The 26,527-nt window shown below is 55.4% G+C and overlaps 2 protein-coding genes across 11 annotated transcripts in view; both read left to right on the top strand.

Moving 5' to 3' along the window:
- Positions 1-2,283, top strand: part of UBOX5 (U-box domain containing 5) — a 39,217-nt gene extending 36,934 nt beyond the window's left edge. For 9 of the 10 annotated variants that reach the window (XM_036321205.1, XM_036321206.1, XM_036321204.1 and 6 more), the window contains one exon: positions 1,368-2,283. In XM_036321205.1, coding sequence (XP_036177098.1) covers positions 1,368-1,576 — 209 coding nt within the window. In that variant the 3' untranslated portion in view covers positions 1,577-2,283. The remainder of the gene's footprint in view (positions 1-1,367) is intronic. The other variant, XM_036321210.1, reaches the window with a different exon arrangement.
- A 16,432-nt stretch (positions 2,284-18,715) lies between these two features.
- LOC118663777 (arginine vasopressin) lies at positions 18,716-20,860 on the top strand. Its single transcript, XM_036323731.1, has 3 exons — positions 18,716-18,900; positions 20,072-20,273; positions 20,641-20,860. Exons 1-3 carry the CDS (start codon positions 18,781-18,783, stop codon positions 20,808-20,810), a joined length of 492 nt encoding a protein of 163 aa, XP_036179624.1. The 5' UTR covers positions 18,716-18,780; the 3' UTR covers positions 20,811-20,860.
- The last annotated feature ends 5,667 nt before the right edge of the window (positions 20,861-26,527 follow it).

Here is a 26,527-nt window from a genome sequence, read left to right as displayed (position 1 = left end):
CTCCCACTGGGGATGTGCCCGCAACCCAGGTACATGCCCTTGACTGGAATCGAACCTGGGACCCCTTAGTCCGCAGGCCGACGCTCCAGCCACTGAGCCAAACCGGTTAGGGCAAGAGCAGCATCTACCATTTGGTCAGGCCTACAACACGCAGGCCATCCTTAGTTTTCCTTCAGTGTCCTCACACTGACGCTCTCTTCATCATCGTCTTGTTCATACTCCTCCGGAGGAGACCTCAGCGTGGTCCTCTGCTCCACTGCCTTCCTGCTGTGCTCTCCGGGCTCCTGTGGCAGCCCCGCTACTTCCTAACAGCCACGCTTTCCCTGCCATAGCCCGCCATCCTCATGGAAGCTAGGTCATTCTCTTCCACTTCTTAGAATTCTTCCATCGCATCCCATTGAACTTGGAATAAATGGAAACTCTTGCTGCCTGTGAGGTCCTGCATGCTCCAGCCCCTGCCCTCCCTGCTCTGCCATCTCATCTGGAGCCACCCTCATGCCTCACACCCCTCTGTCTTTCTCTGATGGACCAGCCATTCTTTGTCCTTGCTGTCTCGTTCACTCTTTGCATGGCTGGCCTCTTTTCGTTCCTATGGCCCTTCCCTAAGAGGCCACCCTTTCCCTCTCCAGAGGTGTGTGGATTGGAAGAGAAAGAACAGCCTCCTTAGGCAAGGCCATGAGAGAAGGAAGAACAGGTGCAGCTTGGGGCAGGGGGTGGTGGGCACCTGCCCACTGTGGCTCTCATTCAGGAGTCCCTTTGGGAAGTGTGGAAGGAGAGAAAGCCAGCAGACAGGGAGGGGATGATGGCTGGGGAGGGAGCTGCCAGGCTGCAGGGCTGAAGAGAAGCAGGTCCCAGGCTCAGCTGGCAGGTCTGCTGCCAACAGACCTCAGCTCTGCTCTCTAGTGACTTCTCTACACCCTTGACCTGCCCAACCCTAACACACAGGAGCATTTTCTGCCTTTTCCTTTACTTATCACACCTCACCTTGTAATTTATCAAGGTTGTCAGCGTGAGTTTGTGCCTTGCTCGCCTTGGGAGCCTATCCCAAGGGAAAGTGCATCTTGGGAGACTGGGACGAAGGGCCCAGCGCTACCTGGCTCCCCTGAGAAGCCAGCTCTTTTTGAGCATTTATGGGAACACCGAGATTTGATGATCTCGTGGAGGCCTTCCAGCTTCCCCAGCTCCCTGGACCTCTGCTCTCAGATCAGCCAGAGGTGGCCTAGGGAGGGGTGCAGCCAGACTGCTGCAGGGGTAGAGGGTGGGGCAGCTTCTCTCCCACTCCAGGCATGTGCCCTGCCTCCAGGATGGAGCCTGGACTAGGCGCAGCTTTCCCTAACCCTGTCCTATTTTCCTCCCTGATTTATCAGAGCAGCCTGGGAGTGTCCTGGGTCCCGAGTGTGCCTCCTGCAAAAGAGTATTTTCTTCCTACTTCAAAAAGGAGCCCGTGTACCAGCTTCCCTGTGGCCACCTCCTATGCCGGCCCTGCCTGGGTGAGAAGCAGCGCTCCCTGCCTATGATATGCACAGCCTGCCAGCAGCCTTTCACCAGCCAGGACGTGCTGCGGGTCCACTTCTGAGTGACTGGCCTCAACCCAGGAAGACCTTTTGTTGGGAGGAACAGAAGTGGGGGTCATAGCTCCCTGAGATCTGGCCAAGGCCCAGGCACAGAGGGGCCTCTTGGTTCCCAAGGGCTTTCCCTTTATTGCCTCCCACAGTGTAGCACAGGCCTGGAGTGAGGGGTGGGGGAGGGGCCCCTCCACTCCAGCTCAAGTGGCAATAGGATAACAAAGCCATACTTTGGGCTGGGAGGGCTGGGGGAGATGTTGCTGCCCTCTTGTACCTCCCTGCCACCCCCCTTTCTGCCAGAGCCCAGGGCCTGCTTCAGCCAGCCCCACCCTGCTGAGGGCCCCCAAGTTATTTGCATACACGCACACACACAAACACACACACACACACACACATGTGCATGTGGGGCGGGGGGGGCCTCCCCCCCATCCTGCAGGGTGGATGTGCATGGAGCACAGTTGTGTGTGGCTCGGGGTCTCAGAGATTGCCTCTACCTTCAGTGTCACCCAAAAGTGGAGTGAATGACTCAGCCCCCAACTGGCAGACTGCGTGGAGCCTTAATAAAGTGATTGCTGACATCTGCTGTGGGCTTCCTCCTGATGGACTGCCTGCCTGTCGTCACACTCCTGTCCCCTCCCGCACCCATACAAAGTGGAGTTGTCACAGGGCCGCCGTCAGCAGTCACTGCCCCCCAGGCAGGCTGTAATTCGGTCAGATGCGTGCTGTGGGAGGGTTGGCAGGTGGGGTGTGGGTGGGGAGGGAGGGGGAGCCCCTCCTGGGGCTGGCTGCTGCCCTCTGAGGGGAAAGGTGCTTTTCCTGCCGGGGCCCATTTCAGGAAAACGACTCATTTGTAGCTGCAGTTTGTTTTTCCGTTCAGAATTTAGTTTTGTGGAGTCGCAGAGGGAAAATACGTATTCTTACAATTGTTTACTGTACGGAGTAGATCTAGTCACTAGGAAGGTCGGTGAGAAACTACACCATGCTTTTCCCTCTTCTGCGCGTGCCTGGGGAGGAGCAGCGCCCAGCGGCTCCACGCACATACGTCATCCTGGAGATTCCCTCGCCGGCTCCCGTGGACGGGCTGGGCCTCCACGCCCAGGGCTCTGAGCTGCCTCCCCTCCCGCAGCCTGCACCTGAGGGCACCTGAGGGCTGGAGGCTGGCATTCTCTCTGGTTTTTAAGCTTTGCACATGGCCAGAACTCCAGTCCTTACACTGAACTTTATAAAAAAATTCAGCTTCTTGGACTGCAGTCCAGATCCAAGATTTAGAGATCTGGGGTTGGGGTTCAGGAATCTGCTTGTTAAAGAGTTCCTGGGGATTTGTGTGTCTCAAAGGTGGCTGCATCCTTCCCTCTGCCTCCTGCTGGCGCTTCCCTTGAGACGTCGGGTCTGCACTGGTGGCCGATGAGGCTCCATGTGCCCTTGGCTTTCAGAGTCTAGGCCATTCCAGAGTCTTGCCTTACCCTCCTTCGTGCTTGTGTTCTAGGAAAAGCCCCAGCATTTGTAGCAAAACCACTGGGGGTGGGGTGGGGGTGGATTTTCAGCCTGTCTCAGTCTCGGGGAACAGCTCTGCTCCCACCAGCAGGTTGACAGTCTCAGGGAGCCCTGCTCTCTGGGGTTGCCCTGTTTGCCCCACCAGGAGCCAGGGGAAGCCACCAGCCTAAAGCATGCTCAGATGAGGGCAGAGCTGCCTCCCATCCTGCAGGGCCTGGTGGGAAATTGGGCGTGGGAGCCACTGGACTGGACAGTTCCTGTTCTCTGACCAGGTGGAGCCGCACCTACATCCTTGGAGATGCACTCATTCTCACCTCATTTTTTAAAATATATTTTATTGATTTTTTACAGAGAGGAAGGGAGAGGGATAGAGAGTTAGAAACATCGATGAGAAACATCGATCAGCTGCCTCCTGCACACCTCCCACTGGGGATGTGCCCGCAACCAAGGTACATGCCCTTGACCGGAATCGAACCTGGGACCCTCAGTCCGCAGGCCGACACTCTATCCACTGAGTCAAACCAGTTAGGGCCTCACCTCATTTTAAAGGGCCCCCCAAAGGAAGTGGTGATTGCACCACCCTTGCCAGAAACACACTGAGCACTGCCGGGCTCCATTTCTCTCCCCTAGAAAATGGGAATAACCTTTCTCCTGCCAGCTCGGTTCAGAGACAGTTTATTTCTCCCAAGAGCCCGGAGCCAGGCCCAAAGCGGCAAACACAAGGACTCCACGGACTCAGAGACGCAGGGCTGCACAGCCTCGACGTGACCCTCGCCCCAAGGCAGGTTCTGTGGGACACCTGTCTCCCCCGCTCTTCTGTATCATTTTCTCAACACAAGCCTGTTGGGGGCACGCAGCCCTGGGCCCTCGGAGAGCAGGAGGCTGGGCACGGCCCCCGAGGCGTTGAGGGGTAGGGCGCTGGTGCTCATCCCCACGGTGCAGAGTGAGGCCTGGCCTGCATCCTGACCGTCCTTCCTGTGGGCCAAAGGCCCCAGCCCTTTGGGACTGTCCGTCCTCACTCACGGGGGCTGGGCCACGCATGTTCTCTGCTGCTGCTCTCCAGCTGGAGCAGACAGGAAGGAGGGCTGCTCAGAAGTAGTCCTAGAGGTAGAAGACGTAGAAGAACCAAACTGCTAAGAAGAAGAGGAGGAGCTGCTCAGTGCTCACAGAGTATTCCACCTCCTGGCAGTCAGGCCCCGGGCCTGCTCCTGGGTCCCGGGCAGAGCGGGTGCCCATCCCCACGCCCGGCCTCCTCCTCCAGAGCGGGTGCCCCGTCCCCACGCCCGGCCTCCTCCTCCAGAGCGGGTGCCCGTCCCCGCGCCCTGCCTCCTCCTCCAGAGCGGGTGCCCGTCCCCACGCCCGGCCTCCTCCAGAGCGGGTGCCCGTCCCCGCGCCCGGCCTCCTCCTCCAGAGCGGGTGCCCGTCCCCGCGCCCGGCCTCCTCCTCCAGAGCGGGTGCCCGTCCCCGCGCCCTGCCTCCTCCTCCAGAGCGGGTGCCCGTCCCCGCGCCCGGCCTCCTCCTCCAGAGCGGGTGCCCGTCCCCACGCCCTGCCTCCTCCTCCAGAGCGGGTGCCCGTCCCCGCGCCCGGCCTCCTCCTCCAGAGCGGGTGCCCGTCCCCGCGCCCGGCCTCCTCCTCCAGAGCGGGTGCCCGTCCCCACGCCCTGCCTCCTCCTCCAGAGTGGGTGCCCGTCCCCACGCCCGGCCTCCTCCTCCAGAGCGGGTGCCCGTCCCCACGCCCGGCCTCCTCCAGAGCGGGTGCCCGTCCCCACGCCCGGCCTCCTCCTCCAGAGCGGGTGCCCGTCCCCGCGCCGGGCCTGCCTCTGGGGCATCTCCAGCTCGAGGCTTCCCAGCTGCTGGATGCTTTCTATTCTGAACCGGCGCTGCCACCTGGGCGGCTGTAAGTAGGTCTGCAGACAAAGAGACCTGCCCGGGAGGAAACGCCTGCCAGGCCACTGCTCACCCCCTGCCTGTGGAATTGTGATGCTTGGTTGGCTGCCATTGTGATGGCCGCTGGGTGGATTGGGGCTGCCGCGGGCTGACCCCCTCCTGCACAGCTGGCCCCTCTGCCTTCTCAGCTTCCGGCCCAGCCTCTCAGCTCGCTGTAGCCTCTCAGGCAGGATGGGTCCTTCCAGATCTAGGAAGGGGAATGGCTAGGTTGAGAAATAGCCAAAGATGCACTATCCCATGTAGTAACAACTAGCCTCATGTGGCTATTTAAATTAGTTTAAATCATGTGGCTATTTAAATTAGTTTAAATTAAATTAAAAGCTCAGTTCCTGAGTCACAGCAGCCACATTTCAAGTACTTAGTAGCCACACCTGCTAGTGATATTCTATTAGACAGCAAGATATAAAACATTTCCCCATCAAAAATAGTCCTGTTGGACAGAGCTGGGCCAAGTAGGAGCATGGTGAGACTGGCCCTTGGTTTTCCTCAGCTCTGTGAACCTGCCTCCTGACAGAGGCTGTAACCCAATCCACCTTGCTGTAATGCATTGCCTCTCGTACAAAGAGGGGCCATGGTCCAGAGGGGTGATAAGATCTCCAGAGTGGCACAGGGATGAGGTGAAGGAGGAAGAGACGTTGGTAAGTTTTCATCACGGTTTATACCAATAGCAAGATGATGCTACCCATCACCATACTAACAAGTGATAACTTCACACAAGAAAAAGATAACCTCACAAACATTTTGGATCTTTTCCCTTCCGATATCTATAATAATAAAAGCACAATATGCTAATTAGACCAGCTATCCTTCCGGACGTCCTTTCAGATGACCTTTCGGATGAAGCCAAGACTTTAGCAGTGGGATCCAGGAAGCCTCTGCGGCTGTGATGGAAGGATCCAGGCAGCCGCTGCAGCTGCGAAGACCTACGCTTGCATGAATTTCGTGCATCAGGCCTCTAGTCTATACTAATAAAAGGGTAATATGCTAATTAGACTGGATATCTTCCGGACGTCCTTTGGGACGAAGCCACGGTGCTGGGGGCCGAGGCAGAGGCGGTTAGGGGCAATCAGACCGGCACGGGAGGGCAGTTAGGGGCGATCAGGCTGGCAGGGGGGAGCAGTTAGGGAGCGATCAGGCTGGCAGGCAGGCAGGCGAGTGGTTAGGAGCGAGCAGTCCCGGATTGTGAGAGGGACATCCCCCAAGGGGTATCGGATTGGAGAGGGTGCAGACCAGGCGGAGAGGCCCCGCTCCCCTATGCACGAATTTTGTGCACCAGGCCTCTAGTTTTATTATAAGGGGGAAATTGTCTATGTGTAACTGTGTGGTTTTGTTGCCTGCTAGTTCCCTTAACATTTCATGGGCATTTCATTAGACACTATTCTTATTATAAAGATCATCTTGAAGAACAAGCCAAAATAATGAGGAACAGTTTGAGCCTAACCCACAAATACATAGGCCAACAAAATGTCTATAAATCCAGAACTAGGTCCGGCTGCACATGGAAATGCAGTGTACTCTGCCCGAGACATTGGCAATGAGCTGGGGAAAGGTGGCCTTTCATAAGTGGTGCTGCAGTCACTGACACCACCTGAGAACCAGAAGGATATGGAAAATGAGGGAATTCCTGAGAGAGAGGAGAAGATCCCTGATTCAAAATCTAGATACATTAAGGCCAAAGACTGATCAATTTGACTATGTCTGAATTTTTTTAAAAAATCTATGTTAATAGAAAAACATAACACCATTACAAAGTAAAAATAAGTTACAAGATTGGGGGGGGGGAATATATATGTGTGTATGTGTATATATATATATACATATATATATATATATGTATATATATATATATACAAATATATATATGTGTATATGTATATATATATATTTTAATCCTCACCCAAGGATATTTTTTATTGATTTTTAGAGAGATTGGAAGAGAGAAGGAAAGACAGAAATATCAATGTGAGAGAAACACATCGTTTGGTTGCCTCCTGCATACAAACATGGCCTGGGCTGAGGAGGAGCCTACAACTGAGGTATGTGCGTTGACCAGAATCAAACCCAGGACCCTTCAGTCTGCAGGCCAATGCTCTATCCACTGAGCCAAACTGGCCAGGGCTGGGGAAATATATTTGTAACTTGTTTTGCAGTGGTTAATATTCCTAACATATAGCTCCTAAAAATAAGAAAGATGCACAAAGAAGTACACATGGTCTTTAGACATGTCAGAAGAAGCCCACCCTTGCTCATGTCTACACTAATAAAAGAGAAAGATGCAAATTGACTGTACCTTTGAGACACCCACCAGCCAATCAGGAGTGAGTTTGCAAATTAACCCAGCAAAGATGGCAGGTTAATTTGCATACGCAGGAGCCAAGCGGCTGGGGGTGGGGCGGGACGCTTGTGTCGGCGCCATGGCATTCCACACCACCCCTGTTGCTCAGGGCCTCTGGGTAGTGTGGGAAGACGGAAAGGCCGCTCCAGGCTGGAGCGAAGGCGGAAAGGCAGCTCTGGCCGGAGCGAAGGCAGTGCCGGCAGCCATTCTTGCACGAATCTTCATTCATCGGGTCTCTAGTGATGAAATAATAACCCTGAAATACCATTTCTTGTTCAGTAAGTTGGCACAAATCTCAAAGTTTGGCCACACTCGCTGGTGAGGCTGACTGTCCCATGCTGCTGGGAATGCAAGGGGTGCAACCGCTGTGGAGGGGAATGTGGCAATATCCAGGGAGGTCGCATACACATGTACCCTCAACCCAGCCTTCCCACTTCTAGGATTCTAGCCTAAAGATTCGCTGACAAAAATCTGAAGAGAACACTTTCGGCCCTACCAGCAAGCAGCCTAAACATCAGGGTAGTCCCTTGGGATCTGGGGAGCCATCACCCCCCGTGGAGGGACTCACTGCACCCAGAGGACGGGCCCAGGGACAAGTGGTTTACACACATGAATCTGCACACACTATCAAGGATATCGGGGAGGCTTAGAAGGCTAACCATGTGGGTTAAAAAACTTTGCATTCAAAAGTTTAAAAAGTGCCCTACCCGGTTTGGCTCAGTGGATAGAGCGTCAGCCTGTGGACTGACAGGTCCCAGGTTCGATTCCGGCCAAGGGCATGTACCTGGGTTGCGGGCACATCCCCAGTGGGAGGTGTGCAATGTGATCGATGCTTCTCTCTCATCGATGTTTCTAACTCTCTATCCCTCTTCCTTCCTCTCTGTAAAAAAAATTTAAAAAAAATTAAAAGTTTTTATGTATTGAGCACGCTGTCCTGGGCACTGTGCTCTGTGCCGTATGTATTATCTCATTTAATCCTCACAGCTCTTGGAGGAAGGAGGAAGCTGAGGCTCAGCTCCACAAAGAGCTGGTCTGACCGACTCCAAGGCCACCAACTCTCAACTCCGGAGATGCTCTGTAGGGAGCGCCGGCTGGCAAGGAGCTGACTCAGGCCCCCCCCCCCCCCCCCCCGACAGGGGTGGCCTGGATGTTGTCACCGCAGGGCCTGTAAGGATCCCTCCATGGAGCTGGGACCTTGTGCAGGATAGAGGGGCACCGACGGCACTGAGCTGGGGGGAGCCCACCCAACCCCACCGTCTACAGGAACCTATCCACTAGGGTCCAAGCTCATCATACGACCCAGAACCGGAGGCACGGAAAATCTAATTATGGAATAACTCGTGACTAAGCTTTTGAAAACTCAATCATATTCCATCTCGAGGCACAAGAATAAAAGCTGTTCCTTTAATAAATGCTCAGCAGCGTTAACTCCATGTAAATGGATAAACCTCTTGGTTGAAATGCCAATGGAAAAGTACCCGTCATGCAGTTACTGACAGAAATGGGTGTGGGGAGCAAGCGGCTCTATCCACAGTAGCCTCGGGCAGGCTTTGGCCAGGGCGGTGGGGGCTAGGGTTCCACCAGCTGTGGCTGCCGCACCGCAGACAGTGACCCCGCTGTGTGATAAGGGCTGAGGGAGGCTCCGTTTGAAAGAGAACCTGGGTGTTGGGAAACAGTAATGAGCCCTGTGTGGTCCTGGTGGGACGGGAAGCTAGGAGGGATGGACAGGCTGGGGGGGGGGGGGGGGGAGTTCCAGGACGGTGTCAGGAAGCAGAGGCAAGAGTAGGGAAGAATGGGGGCTGCTGACACTCTCTACACCGGTGGGGAGAGCTGGGTTTGAACAGAGGGAGCAGAGAATAAGGGTGGGGGAGACAGAGACACAGGCTGGTCTTCCCCCTCCCACAATTCCTGATACCCTCCCCTTGAGCCCAGGGCTCAGACATCAACTGTGACTCAGCTGATGAAATGCAACCCCATGGCTCATTAATTAGGAAGCCTGTAATTAGCCTGTCTCAGAAACCAGGATCCTCCAGAGAGAGCCCCTCTCACCTGCCTTCCTCCCCTCCCACCCCACGGATGAGATCAGGCTCCGGGGAGCTGGCCCCTGGGAACGAGGAGGGGCCGGAGCACGGAGGCCAGGGGAAATGAGATGCGGGGGCACGCGCTGAGGCATGAGACGGCCTTGGCAAATTGACCTTCTATGATGAGAAGACGGAAATGATGGTAAGCGCCTCAAACCTTAAAATTTTCTTCATTACGAGCCCGGGGGCAGGCTGGGGGGCAGCCTGCGCACCTGCCCGAGCCGTGCGATCAGTCTTAGAGTGATTCGGAGCCAAAGGAACACAGGTTCGGGAATCAACCTGCCATTTCACACTGATGTTACTCAGCAAGACTTCTTTAAAGTCCCCTCTCACCCGCCCATCTGCCTCCCGCATTCCTGTCCTGCAGCTCTCCCATACCTTGCAAAGCTCCTTGGAAAAATCTACCTCCAAGCTTCGTCCCCATCCTTTTCTCCTGACTTCACGCCACTATGACGGCTTTCCATGGTTGGTTGCTAATTATTTAACACTCGTTCCATCCAAAGGGGAGCTCTGTTCCTTCTCTTGGCTCTGGACAGGCGTGGGGTGGCTTAGACCCACAGCGTGTGGCTGCAGTGACCCTACTGGACTGCGAGGCTGTCGTAAAAGACCACGTGGCTTCTGACTCATTTCTTGGAACTCGCCAGTGTCCGACATACCCCCAGGCCACCACGCTGTGAAAAGCCACACACCGAGGCCACAGGAGGCAGGAGCTCAGTCCCGCTGAGCCAGCCTGCGGGTCCTCAGCCCAGGTGCCTGGGCATGTGAGTGCAGAGTCTCCAGCTGATTCCAGCCCCTGGCCGTTCGCTCCTCCCCACGGAGGCCCCGGACCAGGTGGAGCAGAGAAAAGCGGTCCTTGCTGTGCCCTGTTTGGACTCCTGACCTTCAGAATCCACGAGCTTAATAAAACGGTGGTTATTTTGTGCTCTGCGTTTGGAGGTGTTTGTTACACAGCAAGTAGAAACTAGAACAACCACAAAATCCTCAAGGACTCCTGCTGAGGGGTCTAGAAGGAGGACCCGGAGGGCGAAGCCAGAATCCTCGTAGCAGAGCCGGGAGGCGACAGCCTGAAATGTTCCTATGCTAATTTTGTAGGCAGTCACCACAGTTAGAGAAACGGAGGCTCATCCGGGCTGGCCAGCGCGCTAACTCATTTCCTGGAGACCCGGTGAGGGCCCACGGCAGGGCCCTGGGGCACACTCATGACAGGAACACTGTCCACGAGGGCAGAGGGACAGGGAAGCGTGCCTGAAGCATTTCTAGGTCAACCCCATCGACCTGTAGGAAGGAGGTTAGAGGTGGGGGCAGGACAAACGGGATTCTGGTGCTGATTTCAGAAAAATATCTTGGGGATTTGGGGGGCTTAGCTCCACAGTCCCCACTGTCCCTTTATGATAGCACCCTGATTGTCTTTCAAGGCATGGCCGTTTCTCCCCGGACACAGTCGGAGGAAGCTCTATTCGGCGCTTCAGGGATAGAAGCTAAGCCGAGTAGACAGCCTTCCTGGGGATGGGAACCTGGGCACAGGGGCAAGGCCGGCGGCACTTGAAGCATCCCTAGAATGGACGCCCTGGACTCTGCACCCATCATGCCCCAGACGCTGTGGGAATTGGTTGCTAATGGCTTGTTGCTGGCCTGTCTCCAAAGACTTGCCCTCAGCCTATGGGAGCCACCTCACCAAGAAAATGCCTGGGAGGTTCCTTCTCCACAATCTCCTCGACCAATGACTGAGTAGTATGCAAATTATATACATGTATAACAGCCCTGGCCGATGTTGCTCAGTGGGTTGAGCATTTTTCCCGTGCACCAAAAGGTTGCGGGTTCGATTCCCAGTCAGGACATATGCCTATGTTTCGGGTTTGATCCCTGGTGGGGTGTGTACAGGAGGCAATCCATTGATGTTTCTCACCTCTCTCTCTCTCTCTCTCTCTCTCTCTCTCTCTCTCTCTCTCTCTCTCTCTCCCCTCCTTAACCCTCTTGCCTCATGATAGGACAACTCTGTGGTGCCACTCACACTCAGGAGCTCCGGGGGATCAGGCTGAAGCTAGACTCCATCTTTACCTGGCTTCTTCCTCATCCATCCTACTTCCCTCACTCCTGAGAGCCTCCCTCATGAACCACAGGAGTTCCAGTCTCAGGCACTGCTCCTGGGGGATCTGACACACCATGTCATGAAACTTTATGGGTTCCTGTTTCGTGGCCCTCAAGAACTATAGTTTCCAAGCCTGGTTCTCAACTCTTCCCTTAAATTGTGAGCTCTCAATTGCCCTCTAGTAAATTCCTTCTGCTCAAATGGCCCCAAACAGCACAGAACCAGCAGCTGAGGCCAGGAGACAGTGAAACATGTTCATCTGCTGGTTTGGACCCGTGTCCTATGGCAGGTGGGATGAAGCAGCTGAGTCGTTACAGCCATGTGCCTCCCTAGGGCAGGGTGCTGGCAGACTCAAGGGCCTTAATGCCTAAGACCCAGACAAGAAAGGCCCTACCCTTGCCTTAGAGGCCTGCTCTGGCCCTCCTTGGGGTGAAGCCAGGGGATATGCCCACCCAGAATGTGTACCTTGTGGGCTGCGGCATGGAACGCCCTGCCTAACTTTCTCATGACTCTTTCCTTTCTTTCTTTCTTTCCCTTTCTTTCTTTCTTTCTTTCTTTCTTTCTTTCTTTCTTTCTTCCTTCCTTCCTTCCTTCCTTCCTTCCTTCCTTCCTTCCTTCCTTCCTTCCTTCCTTCCTTATTTCTTTTTAATATAGGGCACTCAATTATATTTTCATTTCAGTTCATTGATTTAAAAAAATATTTTTATTGATTTCAGAGAGAGGCAGGGAGAGGGAAAGAGAGATAGAAACATCAATACTAAGAGAGGATCATTGATCAACTGCCTCCTGCACATCTCACGCTGGGGATGGAGCTCACAACCCCGCATGTGCCCTGATGGGGAATGGAACCATGACCTCCTGGTTCATAGGTCAACACTCAACCACTGAGCCATATGGACCGGCTCCCATAACTGTTTCTATGGCTGGAGGAGTCCTCTTCCCTGGGCATGTGCCCCAGGTGGACCCACCTTAGGTATGCAAATGCGCCTTTGTGGTGAGAAGGGGAGGCAGTGTGTGTGGTGCCAGGCAGAGCCTGCAGCCTGCAGCCTGGAATGCCCACATCCCTTGGGACATGGGACAAAACAAAGCTGCAGGGAGAGGCCAGCTCCCCCAGCGGCAGAACTCGGAAGAGCACAAGGATTCCAAACTTGTGTCTGGGTTCAGGTCACCATGAAGACGTATTTGTCAAGGTAGGAGGAGGGAAATTTTTATTTAACAATTTGTTAGCTTGACTTACAACTTCCAAACACCTGGTCAGGCCCTAGCCAGTTTGGCTCAGTAGATAGAGCGTTGGTCTGCGGACCAAAGGGTCCTGGGTTTGATTCCGGTCAAGGGTAAGCCTCGGTTGCAGGCTGCTCCCCAGACCGGGCCCTGGTTGGGTGTGTGCAGGAGGCAATCAATTGATGTGTTGCTCTTACATTGATGTTTTTCTCTGTCTTTCCCTCTCTCTTCCACTCCCCCCGCCCCCAAAAGGAAATATATCCTCAGGTGGGGATTAACAAAAAATAAAATAAACATTTGGTCATATTTTATACCAGGTGTCACAAAAGGTGAGGCCAATACTTCAAAAAAATGTTTCTTAAGAAAAGTTCATGCACATACAAAAATACACATTAGTCATGTAAACTCTCATGTACCCATTTGTTTCTTTTATACTTACTCTCCCCTAAGCTGCCCCTCTCATGTTATTTTGAAGTAAATTAGGGCACTAAGTTAACAAGTTCAGGGCATAATGGTGGGCACTCTTGGAGTTCCTTTTTCCATCAAAATGACAAATCAAAACTGGGCGAACCCATCAGAGCCTCGAAAGACACAGGCCGTGTTCCCTTTCAGGGCTGCGCGGGCATCGGGATGCTGGACTGGGAGCCTGCTCCGGCTCTGCTACCTGTGGCTCTTCAGGAAATGTGCATAGCCCCTTTGTGCCTCAGTTTCCACATGAATAAGATGGTGATAAACACACCTCATGACACTGGTGCGACTGGCAGCGTATGAACTGGGAACACATTGTCAGCGTGCTGTGAACGGTAGCTAATCCACACCCTCTCTGTTTATATATCTTCCCTGTTTGGTGCAGAAGATGGATAGGTCTTGGAAAATGAGAAGATTTTTTTTAAAATTTATATTTATTAAATTTTTTTTGAGAGGGAGAAAGGTGGGGGGTGGGGAGAAACGTGGGGAGAGAAAGACACATCAACTTGTGGATTCATTGGTTGATTTTTGTATGTGCCCTGACTGGGGATTGAACCCACAACCTTGGCAAATTGCAAACTTGGGGTATGGGAACGATGCTCCAACAAACAGACCTACCCAGGCAGGGCCCAGAGGATTTTTCTAAATTGAATCCAGGGGCATCTACTGGATATCAGTTCCAAATACAGCCTTCTCACTGGAGGAAGCCAGCACAGTCCCGGGCTTCGTATGCAGCTACTGATCTCGGGGGGGAAATGTTTTTCTTTCCTCCATCCGGAGATACAGAATATCTAGCGTCAAAGAGAGGGGGAGTGGGGTTTTATAATAATGAGTAGTGAGGGGCCTTAAAAACAAGGTGAAGGCCCGGTCGGTGTGGCTCAGAGGTTGAGCATCGATTCCCAGTCAGGGCACATGCCCGGGCTGCAGGCTCATTCCCCAGTGCGGGGCGTGCAGGAGGCAGCCGAGTGATGGTTCTCTCTCATCACTGCTGTTTCTCTCTCTCTGAAATCAATAAAAACATAAAAAGGAAAAAATCAACTAAGATTTTTTTTAAAGCAAGAGGCAGGGAGTGCTTCCACATGTCCGTCCCCCTCCGCGCCCCCCCATCCCACCCCGCTGAGGGCCAGTGCTTTCTGGTTTGAGCCGGTAGCATGTGCTTGGGCTGTGCAGCTTCTTCGAACCGCAGGGCTGTGATTCTTACACTTCAGGCCCGGCGGCCCACGCTAACATAGGCAGAGAGCGTTTCCGAGATCTCTTCACACTTAGCTTGTTGATTTCCTAAACAGCCTGAGAGCATTGGTGTTCTTTACAGAATCACACAGTGTTACTATCCTTGGTGCCATCAGACAAACCAGAGGCGGCCTGACCAGCCACAAGTGAGTGCGTGCGCGCTGGATTAAATAAAGGAAAGCATCTGATATACACTAAGAGTAATGAGATATTTTTATTTATTAAAAACAGAAGCATTAGGAAGCAATATGAGAAAAATATAAGGGCATCACAAATTATTTGAAAATTAAATGACACTTCAAAATTACCTAATGGCCCACCAGCAGGCTCCGTGGCTGAGCCTTGATCTATGAAATAAGGGGTCAGAGTTTGATTCCTGGTCAGGGCACATGCCCAGATTGTGGGATTGGTCCCTAGTGGGGGCATGCAAGAGGCAGCCAATCAATGATTCTCTCTCATCATTTCTACCTATCTCTCCCTCTCCCTTCCTCTCTGAAATCAATAAAAAAATAAAAATAAAAGATAACCCAGGGGTAGAAGAAAACAAAACAATTAAATCATTTAAACTGAATAAAAATAAACATTTAAAAAATTATGGGATATAGCTAAAGCAATACATTAGGAATTTTATAGCTCCCAAACCTATATTAGGATGATTTTTAAAAAATATATCTTTTTGTTGATTTTAAAGAGAGAGGAAGGGAGAGGGAGATAGAAACATCGACGCATTAATCCATTTCCTCCTGCATGTGCCTGCAGAGCCCTGGCATGTGCCCTGACCGGGAACCAAGCCTGCGCCCTCTTGGTGCATGGGTTGTCGATCAGTCACTAAGCCACAACAGCTGGGCTATAATCGGATTATTTTAAATCAATAGTTCAACCATCAGCTTAAATTAGAAAAAAAATAGCAAATTAAACTCAAAGTGAACTATGGTATGAAAAAGGTGTGAACAAGAGTGGAAATTAATGAAATAGTAAACTGAAAAATATTAAAGAAAGTTTACAAAACTAAAGATGATACTTTGGAAATAATAAAGATTATTTTATTTTAATATATTTTTATTGATTTCAGAGAGGAAGGGAGAGGGAGAGAGAGAGAGAGATAGAAACATCAATGATGAGAATCATTGATCGGCTGCCTCTTGCACGCCCCCTACCGGGGATCGAGCCTGCAACCTGGGCGTGTGCCCCGACGGGAATTGAACCGTGAGCCATGCCGGCTGGGCAATAAAGATAATTTTAAAAAACCACAACACACCAAGTGGCAAGCACTGTCTCAGGGTGGACCTCAAGTGACCGTAGATGCTATTAAACCCATCAGCATAGACCCAAGTTTGAAAATAGTTGAGGTGGAGGTAAGGAATGCGTACTCCTGATGGGTGGTTAGGGAAGGCTCCTTTTGGAGAAGACATTTAAGCAGCCAGGTGGCTCTCAGGGAGGGGGGAGGGCAGGTCCGTCTTCTAGGACAGGAAACAGCAGGTTCTGAGCTTTGAAAGCAGGGGCAGTAAGAAGCAGCTCGATCTGGAATATATTTTAGAGGAAGGACTTTGTTAAGAGTGAGGGAAAGAGAAGGGCCAAGGGGAGTCTCAGTTCTGGGAGGAGCTGCTGGCCGGGTGGTGGCATGATTACAGAGCTGGGGACCCTGGGCGTGAGCAGGGGAGCAGCTAAGAACCCGGAGTTGAGTTTGACCATGGTAAGTTGGAGAGGCCTATAATTACCTGAATACCCAGGGGGCGGTGTCGTTGGGCAGGTGTCACTATAAGTTTGGCACTTGGGGGAGAGGCCTGGAATGGAGATACAAACTTGGAAACGATTCGTTTGTAGAAAATATATAAAATCATGGGGTTAGAAGCAATCACCCAGGGGGAGGAGAAACAAAGGGATGCAGGCCTGAGTCCTGGGGTGTCCGACATTAGAAGCCAAGGTCAAACAGGGCGAGCCAGAAAAGGAGACGGACAATGAACACCCAGTGTGGCGGAAGGAAAACCAAGACAGTGTGGTGTCCCGGGCACCAGACGAAGCATATTTTTGAAAAGGACAAGTGCTCACCCACATGGAATGCCACTAGGGGATTATGGAAATGAGAACAGAGACATGGCCACTGCATTTGGCAATATGGAGGTAATTTATGATCTTGATCACAGGCGTCTCAGTGGGTTGGTTTGGGCAGAAGCCTGAGCGGAGGGAGTTGAAAAGTAAATGTTGACGTCTAAAAATGGCAGATGGACCACAATGGGAAACCAGGGCAATCCTTAACTCCAGGAAATGCAATCAGGTGCTCAGCGATGGGAAGGTCATGGAGGGCGCATTTGCAGTCTAACTCACAGATGAAGGTGTGGAGGAGGAGTCTTGAGGAAGGGAACTACAGAGGGGGTGGGCTCTCCAAGGGTCGTGGTGACAGGTGAGGTGACGTATTTACAGTGAGCCAGTCAGCACAGTAGTGAGACCTTTCCCAGCCCATGCCGGCCCCAAGGAGGTGGCATTGGGAGGAGCAGGTCCTCTGGCGTCCGTGTGGAGGTGGTGTTTGGGCTTTTCAAGGGGCTCTGGTGTGGGGGCAAGTCTTAGAATGATGATGCTGGTAGACAGGGCTGGTCTGCCCCTGGGCCTGAGCCCTGGAGTTAGTGGAGCCCCATCCATTTTTAGAAGGCGACTCAGACCTGCAGGGCAGAGATGGAAGGAAGCTGGGCGTAGCCACACAGCTGGCCCAACTGGACCTCTGGCCTCCTCCCTGGCCCGGCCCCCATTCCACAGAGTGTCAGGGAGGCAACAGTTCACACCAAGCTTCTTTCTGGTGATGATGGAATGAGAATGTTCCTCCTGGGTTAATCCAGAAAGATACTCTCTCCGAAGAAAGCTTGTCAGCTGTTAACAAGAATGATGGCATTGATGATACAGTGCTCCTCCTCGCTGACTTCGCACGGGCGCGAGCACGTTCCTAAAGCTCCTACAACTGCCCTCGGAGCGGGTGTTAGCATCCACCCTGCTTCACACTGGACGGAAGTGAGGCACAGAGAGGACAAGTGACCTGCCCAAGTCATGTTCCCGCTACAGCGGCCAGATTGCAACAGGCCACTGGGCTCCAGTGTCCTCACGGCCCCTGAGGGGACGTTCCTGAAAAGATGGACACCAGGTTCTGAGTGTAGGAGGCCCCTCCCTGTGACACTAGACCCTTCAAAGCACTTTGTGGGGAGGAAGCTGCCCTGTCAACCCCCCCCCACACACACTTCTAGGAGCTTCCTTGCAGGACCCTGGAGAGGAGGCCAAGAGCCTGGGGGCTGGAAGAGCTGGGGCTACAGGGGTGCTCTGTGCCCTGGGGGAGGGAGGCTGAGTCTCTTCACCCCATCAGCCCGGGGTCATGAACCAAGTGCTCCTTCCTCAGGCTGGGCCTCTTTGGCTATGACTACTCCCTTCCTTCACCCCACAGCCCCGATGCCCTCACCCTCAACCCAGTCTTGAGATGGTACCTGCCCTGGTCCCCATGAACTAGCGTCCTGGTGGGGTAGGAACTGGGGCAGGCTGGCTGCCAGGTTCCCTGGGACTCTCCCCATCCCTCTGAACCTCACCGGGTTCCCAACCCCCACGTTCCTGCTGGGAGAGAGAGAGGGGGACACACCAAGAAGCTGCCTCTGAGACCCCTCTGTCTCTGAGACCCTGGACCCTGCTCTGGGTATGTGCATGGGACGGGAGCACCCCCAAACTCCCCAGGAGCTGCCCACCCACCTGTGGGAACGGCCCCCTGATTGCTGGGCCCTTAAGGCAGCGATTTCCTTTCTTGGTGCAGCCGGCACCACCTCCCTTCACACCACCTGGAGTGCGAGCTGGTCTTGTCACTTGTCCTCTCACAGGGTCAGCCTCTGAAGGGGTCCGCAGGCCTGCAGCCCTCTCCCCGCCACTCCGGGGCCCGCCAGAGCCGATTTCTTACACGCCAGCCCCGTGAGTCCCCCTCACCCCCTCCTCAGGAGACCGAGGGGGGACAGGCCCATGTACCCCTAGGAAGCTTAGAGACAGCCCCCAAGTGACCCCCATTTGTCCCTCTTTCGAGCCCTGAGAGCTGCAATCACAGTCGCAGCAGCTCCTGCCACACCGCGGCCACACCGCTCCAGCGACAGTCATGAGGCCGCACTCCTCCCCCGTCAGCCCTCCCAGAGCGGCCCACGTGCGTCCCCAGGCGCCTGAATCACTGCTGACGGCTTGGGGCCTGGTGGCCGTGGGCTCCTGGGGAGCCACTGGGGAGGGGGTGGTGGCCACGTCACCTCGGAGGAAACACCTGCGGCCATAAATAGGCAGCAGCGAAGGCAGCACAGCACAGCCTGCCGAGCAGCACCACACGCTGTGCCCACCTGCGCCAGGATGCCCGAGGCCATGCTGCCCGCCTGCTTCCTCGGCCTGCTGGCCGTCACCTCTGCCTGCTACTTCCAGAACTGCCCGAGGGGCGGCAAGAGGGCCATGTCCGACCTGGAGCTGAGACAGGTATGACCAAGGTCCGCCTCAGGGCTGAGGGAAGGGGCAGAGCCCTGGGGCTGGCACCAGGGTGCAGGGCTGTGGGAGAGTGGGGTTCGGAGGAGTGCCCAGCAGAAGCAGCGAGGCTGGCAGGGATGGGCACAGGGGACCGGACCGCGGGCAGGCGAGGACGGGCCGCGAGGCTTCCTGGACACTGTCCCCATCCAGACACGATGGAGGAGAGAGAGGGTTCCGCAGTAACTGGGCTGGGGCTGGGGCTGGGGCTGGGGCAGGGAGAACTGGGCAGGAAGGCCTCCTGTGTGCCCCTACTCAGCATTTGAGGCCTCCCCTTCCAGCCCCAGCCTCTCCCGGCCACGGGCCTGGCCTCCACACGGTCGGTCACTGGCCGTGGTGGGAGCTGGCGGGAGGGTAGGTGCCAGCCAAGCCCCCGTCAGGCCGTTCTGCTAGGGGCCTCGCCCCCTTCTCTCCTGCTGTATGTCCAGTCGGTTCCTTGTGTCCATTTGCATTAGAGCTGGACGGAGTCCAGGCACCAGGCTCAGGCTCAGTTCTTCCCAGGCCGCAGGAGGCTCAGTTCTGAGCTGCCGAACAAAGTAGATGGGCAGCTGGGCAGACAGACTTCCCTTCCCTCTGCTCGGCCTTGGGGGGGGGGGGGGCTCCTCTAGGGCTCAGGACTCTGCTGTCCACTGGTTAGCGCACAGGCAGGGGAGCAGAGGCCCCCCAGCTTCGCAGGGAGGGCAGGGGGAGGGGGTGATGGGGGAGGGAGGGGAGGGAGTGAGGGGGCCGGGCATGGCCAGAGGGGGGACAGGAAACGGAAGGAAGGGCCTGGGGGGGGACAGGGATGGTGCTAGACTAGAGTCAAGCGTGAGTAATGGGGAGGGGTCCGTGTTGGGGGTAAAGTGGTGGGCAGCCCGCACGCTGCAGCCCTGGGAGACCCCCTGCGGGTGGGGTGGGGTGGGGAGGATGCCGAGTGATTCACAGAGAGTCCGAGGCACCTGGAAATGGAGGGAGGCTGGTAGATGTGGCTCCCCTGCTGGGACCCTTTTGGGGCCAAAGCAGCGCCAAGGCGACCCCGAACCTCGGTCCCTGAGCTCCCTCCCCACCCAGAGGCCTGACTTTCACCCCCGGTGCAGCGGCCTCGCTCACCCCGCCCCCTCCCTCCTCCCCCCCCCCCGCCCCCCAGTGCCTCCCCTGCGGCCCCGGGGGCAAGGGGCGCTGCTTCGGGCCCAGCATCTGCTGCGGGGAGGAGCTCGGCTGCTTCGTGGGCACCGCCGAGGCGCTGCGCTGCCGGGAGGAGACCTACCTGCCGTCGCCCTGCCAGTCGGGCCACAGGCCCTGCGGGAGCGGGGGCCGCTGCGCCGCCGACGGCATCTGCTGCGACGAAGGTGCGGGCCGGGCGGGAGGTGCGGGGCCGGGGCGGGGGGCCTGGGGGCCGGGCGGGGGGTGCGGGGCCGGGGCGGGGGGCCTGGGGGCCGGGCGGGGGGTGCGGGGCCGGGCGGGGGGTGCGGGGCGGGGGCGGGGGGCCTGGGGGCCGGGCGGGGGGTGCGGGGCCGGGGGGGGGGGCCGGGGGGCCGGGCGGGGGGTGCGGGGCCGGGCGGGGGGTGCGGGGCCGGGCGGGGGGCCTGGGGGCCGGGCGGGGGGCCGCGGGGCCGGGCGGGGGGCCTGGGGGCCGGGCGGGGGGTGCGGGGCCGGGCGGGCGCCGACCTGGGTGGGTCCGGCGCCGCGGGCGCGCTCAGCCCCTGTCCCCCGCAGAGAGCTGCGTGACGGAGCCCGAGTGCCGGGAGGGCGCGGGCCTCCCCCGCCGCGTCCGCGCCAACGAGCGGAGCAACGCGACCCAGCTGGACGGGCCGGCCGGGGCCCTGCTGCTGCGGCTGGTGCAGCTGGCGGGGGCGCCCGAGCCCGCCCCGCCCGGCGTCTACTGAGCCCCCACGCCCTCCCGCCCGCCCTCGGAGCACGGAAAATAAACCTTTTAAATGCACTGGCCGGTGTCCGTCTGTCTGGGGGCGGGGGGGGCGGGGGGGCGCGGACGCTTCCCGGACCCCAGGACACAGGCAGATGCCCCGGGAGGAGGGCCGGGCCCTGAGGGAAGCGATCCTGCCCCAGCGAAGGTGTGGGTGGGACGATGGACAGGCGCCCGGGGCGGAGGGGAGGGCCAGGCCGGTGGGGTCCTGCAGGGCTGGGTGGGGGGGTCTCAGGGCGGAGGGATGGGAATAAAGGGGAAAGCGTGGGGGGAAGATGTCGTGGACAACACAGTGAGAGACAGACCTCGAGAATGACAGGAGGCGAGGAGAGAGGCGGAGGGACCAGCCAAGACGGGAGCAGGGGTTCCGGTCCCCATTCACTCCCCGGAGGCGGAGGGACAGCAGCTCCAGGGACCCATCCTGGCCCGCAGGGTCCGTCCAATGTCTGTCATCCAAGGCTGGGGGGGGGGGGGGCGTGCAGGTGGGCGAGGGGCGGGGTTGTGGGACCAGCTGCCCAGACCCAGCAGAGAAGCCAGAGGAAAGGGCACCCCATCTGACTCTCAACCAGCCTGAGAGACAGCGTCACTGAGACCCTGGCCGCGGGCTCCCCCAGGCACAGCCGTGCAAACCACACTCCCTCAGACACAGACAGGGAAGAACTGTGAGGGGCAGCCCCGCCCCGTGGTGCCTGACCACAGTCACAGACATAGTCCGAGGAACACATTCAGAGGCACACTCACACTCAGAGAAACAGACACAACAGGCTTGAGGACAGGCGGGCCCATGTACACACACACACACACACACACACACACACTCCCACATGAGCTCCCGGGCAAACGGACTTGCCACCCTTTGACACAGGCAGCTTCAGGGCAAAGATGTCCACTAACAGGCCAACGCTGTTCTCCGTCCCGTGTCCCTCTTTGTCCCCTTTGCCCATGTAACCCCTTTCCCCTCACTCCCCTGCCTTCCCTCCCCCCTCAACTCTTCTCTTGCTGCCCTCCCTGTCCCCCTACACCCCTCCCTTTCTCTTCTGCCCTCTACCTTTCAGTTATTGCGGATCCTCCTTTCTCTACCAGCTTGTCGCGGCAGCCTCTCCCTGGGATGTCTTGCTCCAGGTCTTGGAGGCCAGCGTGGAGCGCAGGCTGAGAAAAGTCCCTCTGAGCCCCGACCCCAACAAGCAGCCTGGGGCACAGCCTCAGCCAGCCCTGGGGCGGGGGGGCGGGTGCGGGGAGGGGGGGCAGGTCCAGGAGCCAAGCCAAGGTCAAGCTCTCTTCTGGCCTCAGAGCTCTGCTCCGCTGTCACCCCTGACCAGGCTCAGGAGGTGGGGCTTCTGTCGCTAATCAGCCGAGGCTGAGGGAGTCTCTCTCCTTGTCTGTGTCCCTTGTCTTTTGTGATCATGTCTGTGGTCTTGATCGCCAAGAACCCTATGCTGCAGGGTCCCGGCATTGATAGTGCGACATAAAAGTAAACCACAGCCGTGGATGCTCACGGATGTGGCCGATGCTTCCAGTTCTCAGACTGGAATGCTCTGTCCTGAGGCTTCACGCTCCTGCATGGAGCTCACCTCTGTTGCCCACAGTCCTCTGGGTGCACACAGGCATTTTCACTTTACAAGTTCGTGTCGTTTCACAATCCATATGTGCTGATTTGCACCATTTTTAATAAAGTAAATTTGGGGCAGCTTTTCATATCAGAACATTTACCTCTACCACCATCTTTTGGTTTTGCAGGTTTTTATTATGAGAAGTTTCAAATAGACCAAAACTAGAGCTACTAGACCCAAACCCTGCAGGCACCCACCACCCCCAGTTATGACAATTATCATCATGGGGTGGCTTGTTTCATCTCTACCTTGACTCTCCTCCCACTTTCAGATGATCTTGAAGTCAAGGCCAACTGTCGTACCATTTCATCTACAAACCTTCCAGGCGCATCTCAAAAATATATGGACTGTTCTGATAAACATGACCACAGACTGCTCTCACACACATGCAAACCCCAAACCAAACCTCAACTGTGGGGCGCGGCCAGAGTGTTTTGGACAGATTCAAGCCTTGGACTACTGAGAGGGCACAGTCCTCTCATTGCCACGTGCAAGTCCCAGCGTGGAGGGCAGAGCCCTCCCAGCACAATTAGCCAACAGCTATAGCTGTGAGCCTGAACCTGTGATCCGAACACGTGGCCCCACGCGCCTGAGTGATAGAGCTCAGGTGCATGTAGTGGAGTGGGAGTGAGAATGTTGTAAACAACTTGATCACGCCCTTACTCTGCCTCGTGGCATCTGCTATAAAATAAAGACACGGCTTGTGGGCGTGGTCACTGTCTCTCTCCATCAGAGGGGCAGCGTTCCACCGAGACCCAGCTTTCATTCTCATGTCTGTCTTTTCTTTTTTTTAAAATATATTTTTTATTGATTTTTTACAGAGAGTAAGGGAGAGGGATAGAGAGTTAGAAACATCGATGATAGAGAAACATCGATGAGCTGCCTCCTGTACACCCCCCACTGGGGATGTGCCCGCAACCAAGGTACATGCCCTTGACCGGAATCGAACCTGGGACCCTTCAGTCCGGAGGCCGACGTTCTATCCACTGAGCCAAACCGGTTAGGGCATGTCTGTCTTTTCTTAATCCTTTCATCACCCCCCACTTGGGATCACCCTTGGCTGTGCAGGCACGGCACACTCAACCATATATCAATACAGGCATACCTCAGAGACACTGCCACCACAATAAAGTGAATATGGCAATAAAGTGAGTTGTAAGCTCTTTTCTGGTGGAGGGTCTTGCCTTCAATTTGTAAAACATGAAACATCTGTGAAGCATAATAAGGCGAAACAATAAAACGAGATATACCTGTATCGTCCAGTTTCAGGCATTATTCAAATTTCCTCAGGTGTCCAGGAGCGCACTTTTGCAAGTCATTGATATCTGAGTCCCCTTTTCCCTCAGGCACAAAGGAGAATATTATCCTCATGCCCCTTCTGCACTCTTATTTTCCTGAGCCTCCTGTAGAGCATGACTTCCGATCTTTTTACTGTGCTCATTACCAGCAGGTGTCATCAGATGACTTTGCTGTGTGGATGTCACCTAGAGTTATTTTGCCTGTTTAGTTACATGTTAAAATAATCTTATTTTGTAATATGTTACTCTCCTTTCCCCTATATTACTGCCAGGACTATTTATATATTTTTTTGAAATTGAGTGCAGGTAGGCATATTATCTGGGAATTTCGCTGCGAGGTAGCAAAGTGGGTTCACAGAGTACTAGTTAGGCAAAGGGGGAGTTGGAACCACTGTCCTGGACAAGCCCCAAGCACTTTGGTCATTCCAAGGAGGGCCAGAGGCCAGGGACTGAGCCAGGAAGAAGATAGAGAATGACAGCAGCTCGCTCTGCGCCGGTCTGTCTGGCCACTGGACAACCTCACTTGGCCTGGGTTCCCTCAGCACCTCTCCCAGCTCACCCATGGGACCTAGCTTGATGTCCTCAGAAAAAGGTTGTTAATCAGACTCTCTATGTGTTGTTGTTTTTTATTAATTTCAAAGAGGAAGGGAGAGGGAGAGAGAGAGAGAGAGAGAAAAACATTCGTGATAAGAGAGAATCATTGATCAGCTATCTCCTGCAGGGTCCTCGGGAGCGAGCATGCAACTCAGGCTGTGCCCTGACTGGGAATTGAACCATGACCTCCTGGTTCATAGGTCGATGTTCAACCACTGAGCTACGCCGGCTGGGCCAGACTCTATGTTTTATTTATTTTTATTTTTATTGATTTCAGAGAGGAAGGGAGAGGGAGAGAGAAACATCAATGATGAAAGACAATCATTGTTCCGCTGCCTCCTGCACGCCCCCTACTGGACGTGTGCCCTTGACTGGAATCGAACCTGGGACTCTTCAGTCAGCAGGCCAACGTTCTAGCCACTGAGCCAAACCGTCCAGGGCTAGACTCTGTTTTTGATGGCGGAAAAGAAAATACTATTGGCCTTTGGATTTAGGGAAAGAAAGGGACAGTGGGTGGGTGGGGTGTCAGAAGGAGGCGACCCTGAACTCAGTCCCAAGGTGAGAAATGTGGACTGATACCCCTCTTCTGTGTAAGCCACTGGGGTGGGAGGGGATGCAGAGCACTTAGGGCTGAGAAAGGAGACCCAGGGGGGTGATTCTGAATTCCTGCTGAGGTGGTGGGTGGACACCCAAGCTTGCCAAGCACAAACCCGTGACCATCTCTCTCCAGCTGAGGAGTGTGGTTCCCTGTGCGGTGTCTGAGGGACCACAGAATTTGTACGACTTTCCTCAGATACCCATTTACACGTTTCCCCATGGGTGATTTGAACAGGACTCTGATTTGAGTCATCTCCTGATCCTTTCCTAATAACCCCTCACTACTTCCCAGATGCAGGGGTCCCGAGAGAGACCCCCTCTCACAGCCCCAGCAAGAACCCCAGTCTAGATGGCTGTTGGTCACTGGGGCTTCAAAAACCTCATTTCTATTATCTTCATACCCTTAGCAATGATCGTTTTCTCACTTTTGAAAACGTTTATTCCAGTATAGCACACACACAAGTAAACAATTCACACATGTGCAGCTGATGAGTTTTCATAAACGGAGCGCACCCCTTTCACCAGCTCCCCGGCCCAGAAGCAGGATAGGCCGGGCCCAGAGGCGCCCTCACTCTCCCCATCACCGCCCCTCCAAGACCTCTGGCACCATTGCTTAGCGTTGCCTGTTTTTGTGATTTACATGAAGACATTCTTACAGACTTTGGCAGTATTTTTTTCTCTTTCCTCTATGTCTGTGAGCTCCACAAACAGTTAGGTTGGGGCGGGGGGTATGCAGTCCTCCAGTGTGAGAAAGCCACAGAAGTAACTTTAAAAATGTATATATTTTTATTGATTTCAGAGAAGAAGGGAGAGGGAGAGAAAGATAGAAACACTCAATGATGAGAGAGAATCACTATTGGCTGCCTCCCTGTTGTCCCACGCTGGGGATCAAGCCCAACCAGGCATGTGCCCTGACCAGGATCTGATCCGTGACCTCCTGGTTCATAGGTCGATGCTCAGCCACTGAGCCACACCAGTTACCTGAGCCGGGCAGGTAACTTTTTTTTTTTATCACTAACAGAGGCTGCGCTCCTGTTTTGTGTGGACACGGCCTCCCGGAAGGCTGGCCATGCGGAGGTCGGTGGAGGGGTGTGTTCTAGGGGAGAAGGATGAGGCTTTTAGTGATTCCCAGGCATCGATGAGAAGAGTCGTCCTGTTGGTGGCGTTTTTGCCTTTCAGGGTCATGTCTGCGGCCCTGTGCTCTCAGGAACCCTGGTTTGCAGGGTCCCCAGCTTGGCCGCATCTGCTACCAGGGGCCTCCGGTGGCCTGAGCCTTCGTTCAGCTCCTTGGGAACTGACGGCCTGCAGCTGTGGAGGGTGGCGGGCGTCCTGCCCCGGCCCCCGGTGTGGCCCAGCGCCTTCAGACGTCAGGAGCTGCCCCTGAGGCCCTTTCTCTGCGACCACACTCAGAGCACGGCGCCCCCCTCCCCGGGGCAGCCGCCCACTCCGCGCCCCGCGCTGCCCCCCAGCTCCTGCTCTGCGACGCCCGGAGCTGCAGACACAGGCCCGGCCTCGCTCTCCCACCCCGTGCCCCCCACCCCACCCCCCAGTGCTGACAGAGACGCCAGTCGAGGTGGAGG

The sequence above is a fragment of the Myotis myotis genome, unplaced genomic scaffold (assembly GCF_014108235.1).
Source record: "Myotis myotis isolate mMyoMyo1 unplaced genomic scaffold, mMyoMyo1.p scaffold_m19_p_9, whole genome shotgun sequence".
Classification (NCBI taxonomy): domain Eukaryota; kingdom Metazoa; phylum Chordata; class Mammalia; order Chiroptera; family Vespertilionidae; genus Myotis; species Myotis myotis.
Note: the sequence above shows the minus strand (reverse complement) of the source record. Positions and strands in the feature narration are given on the sequence as shown.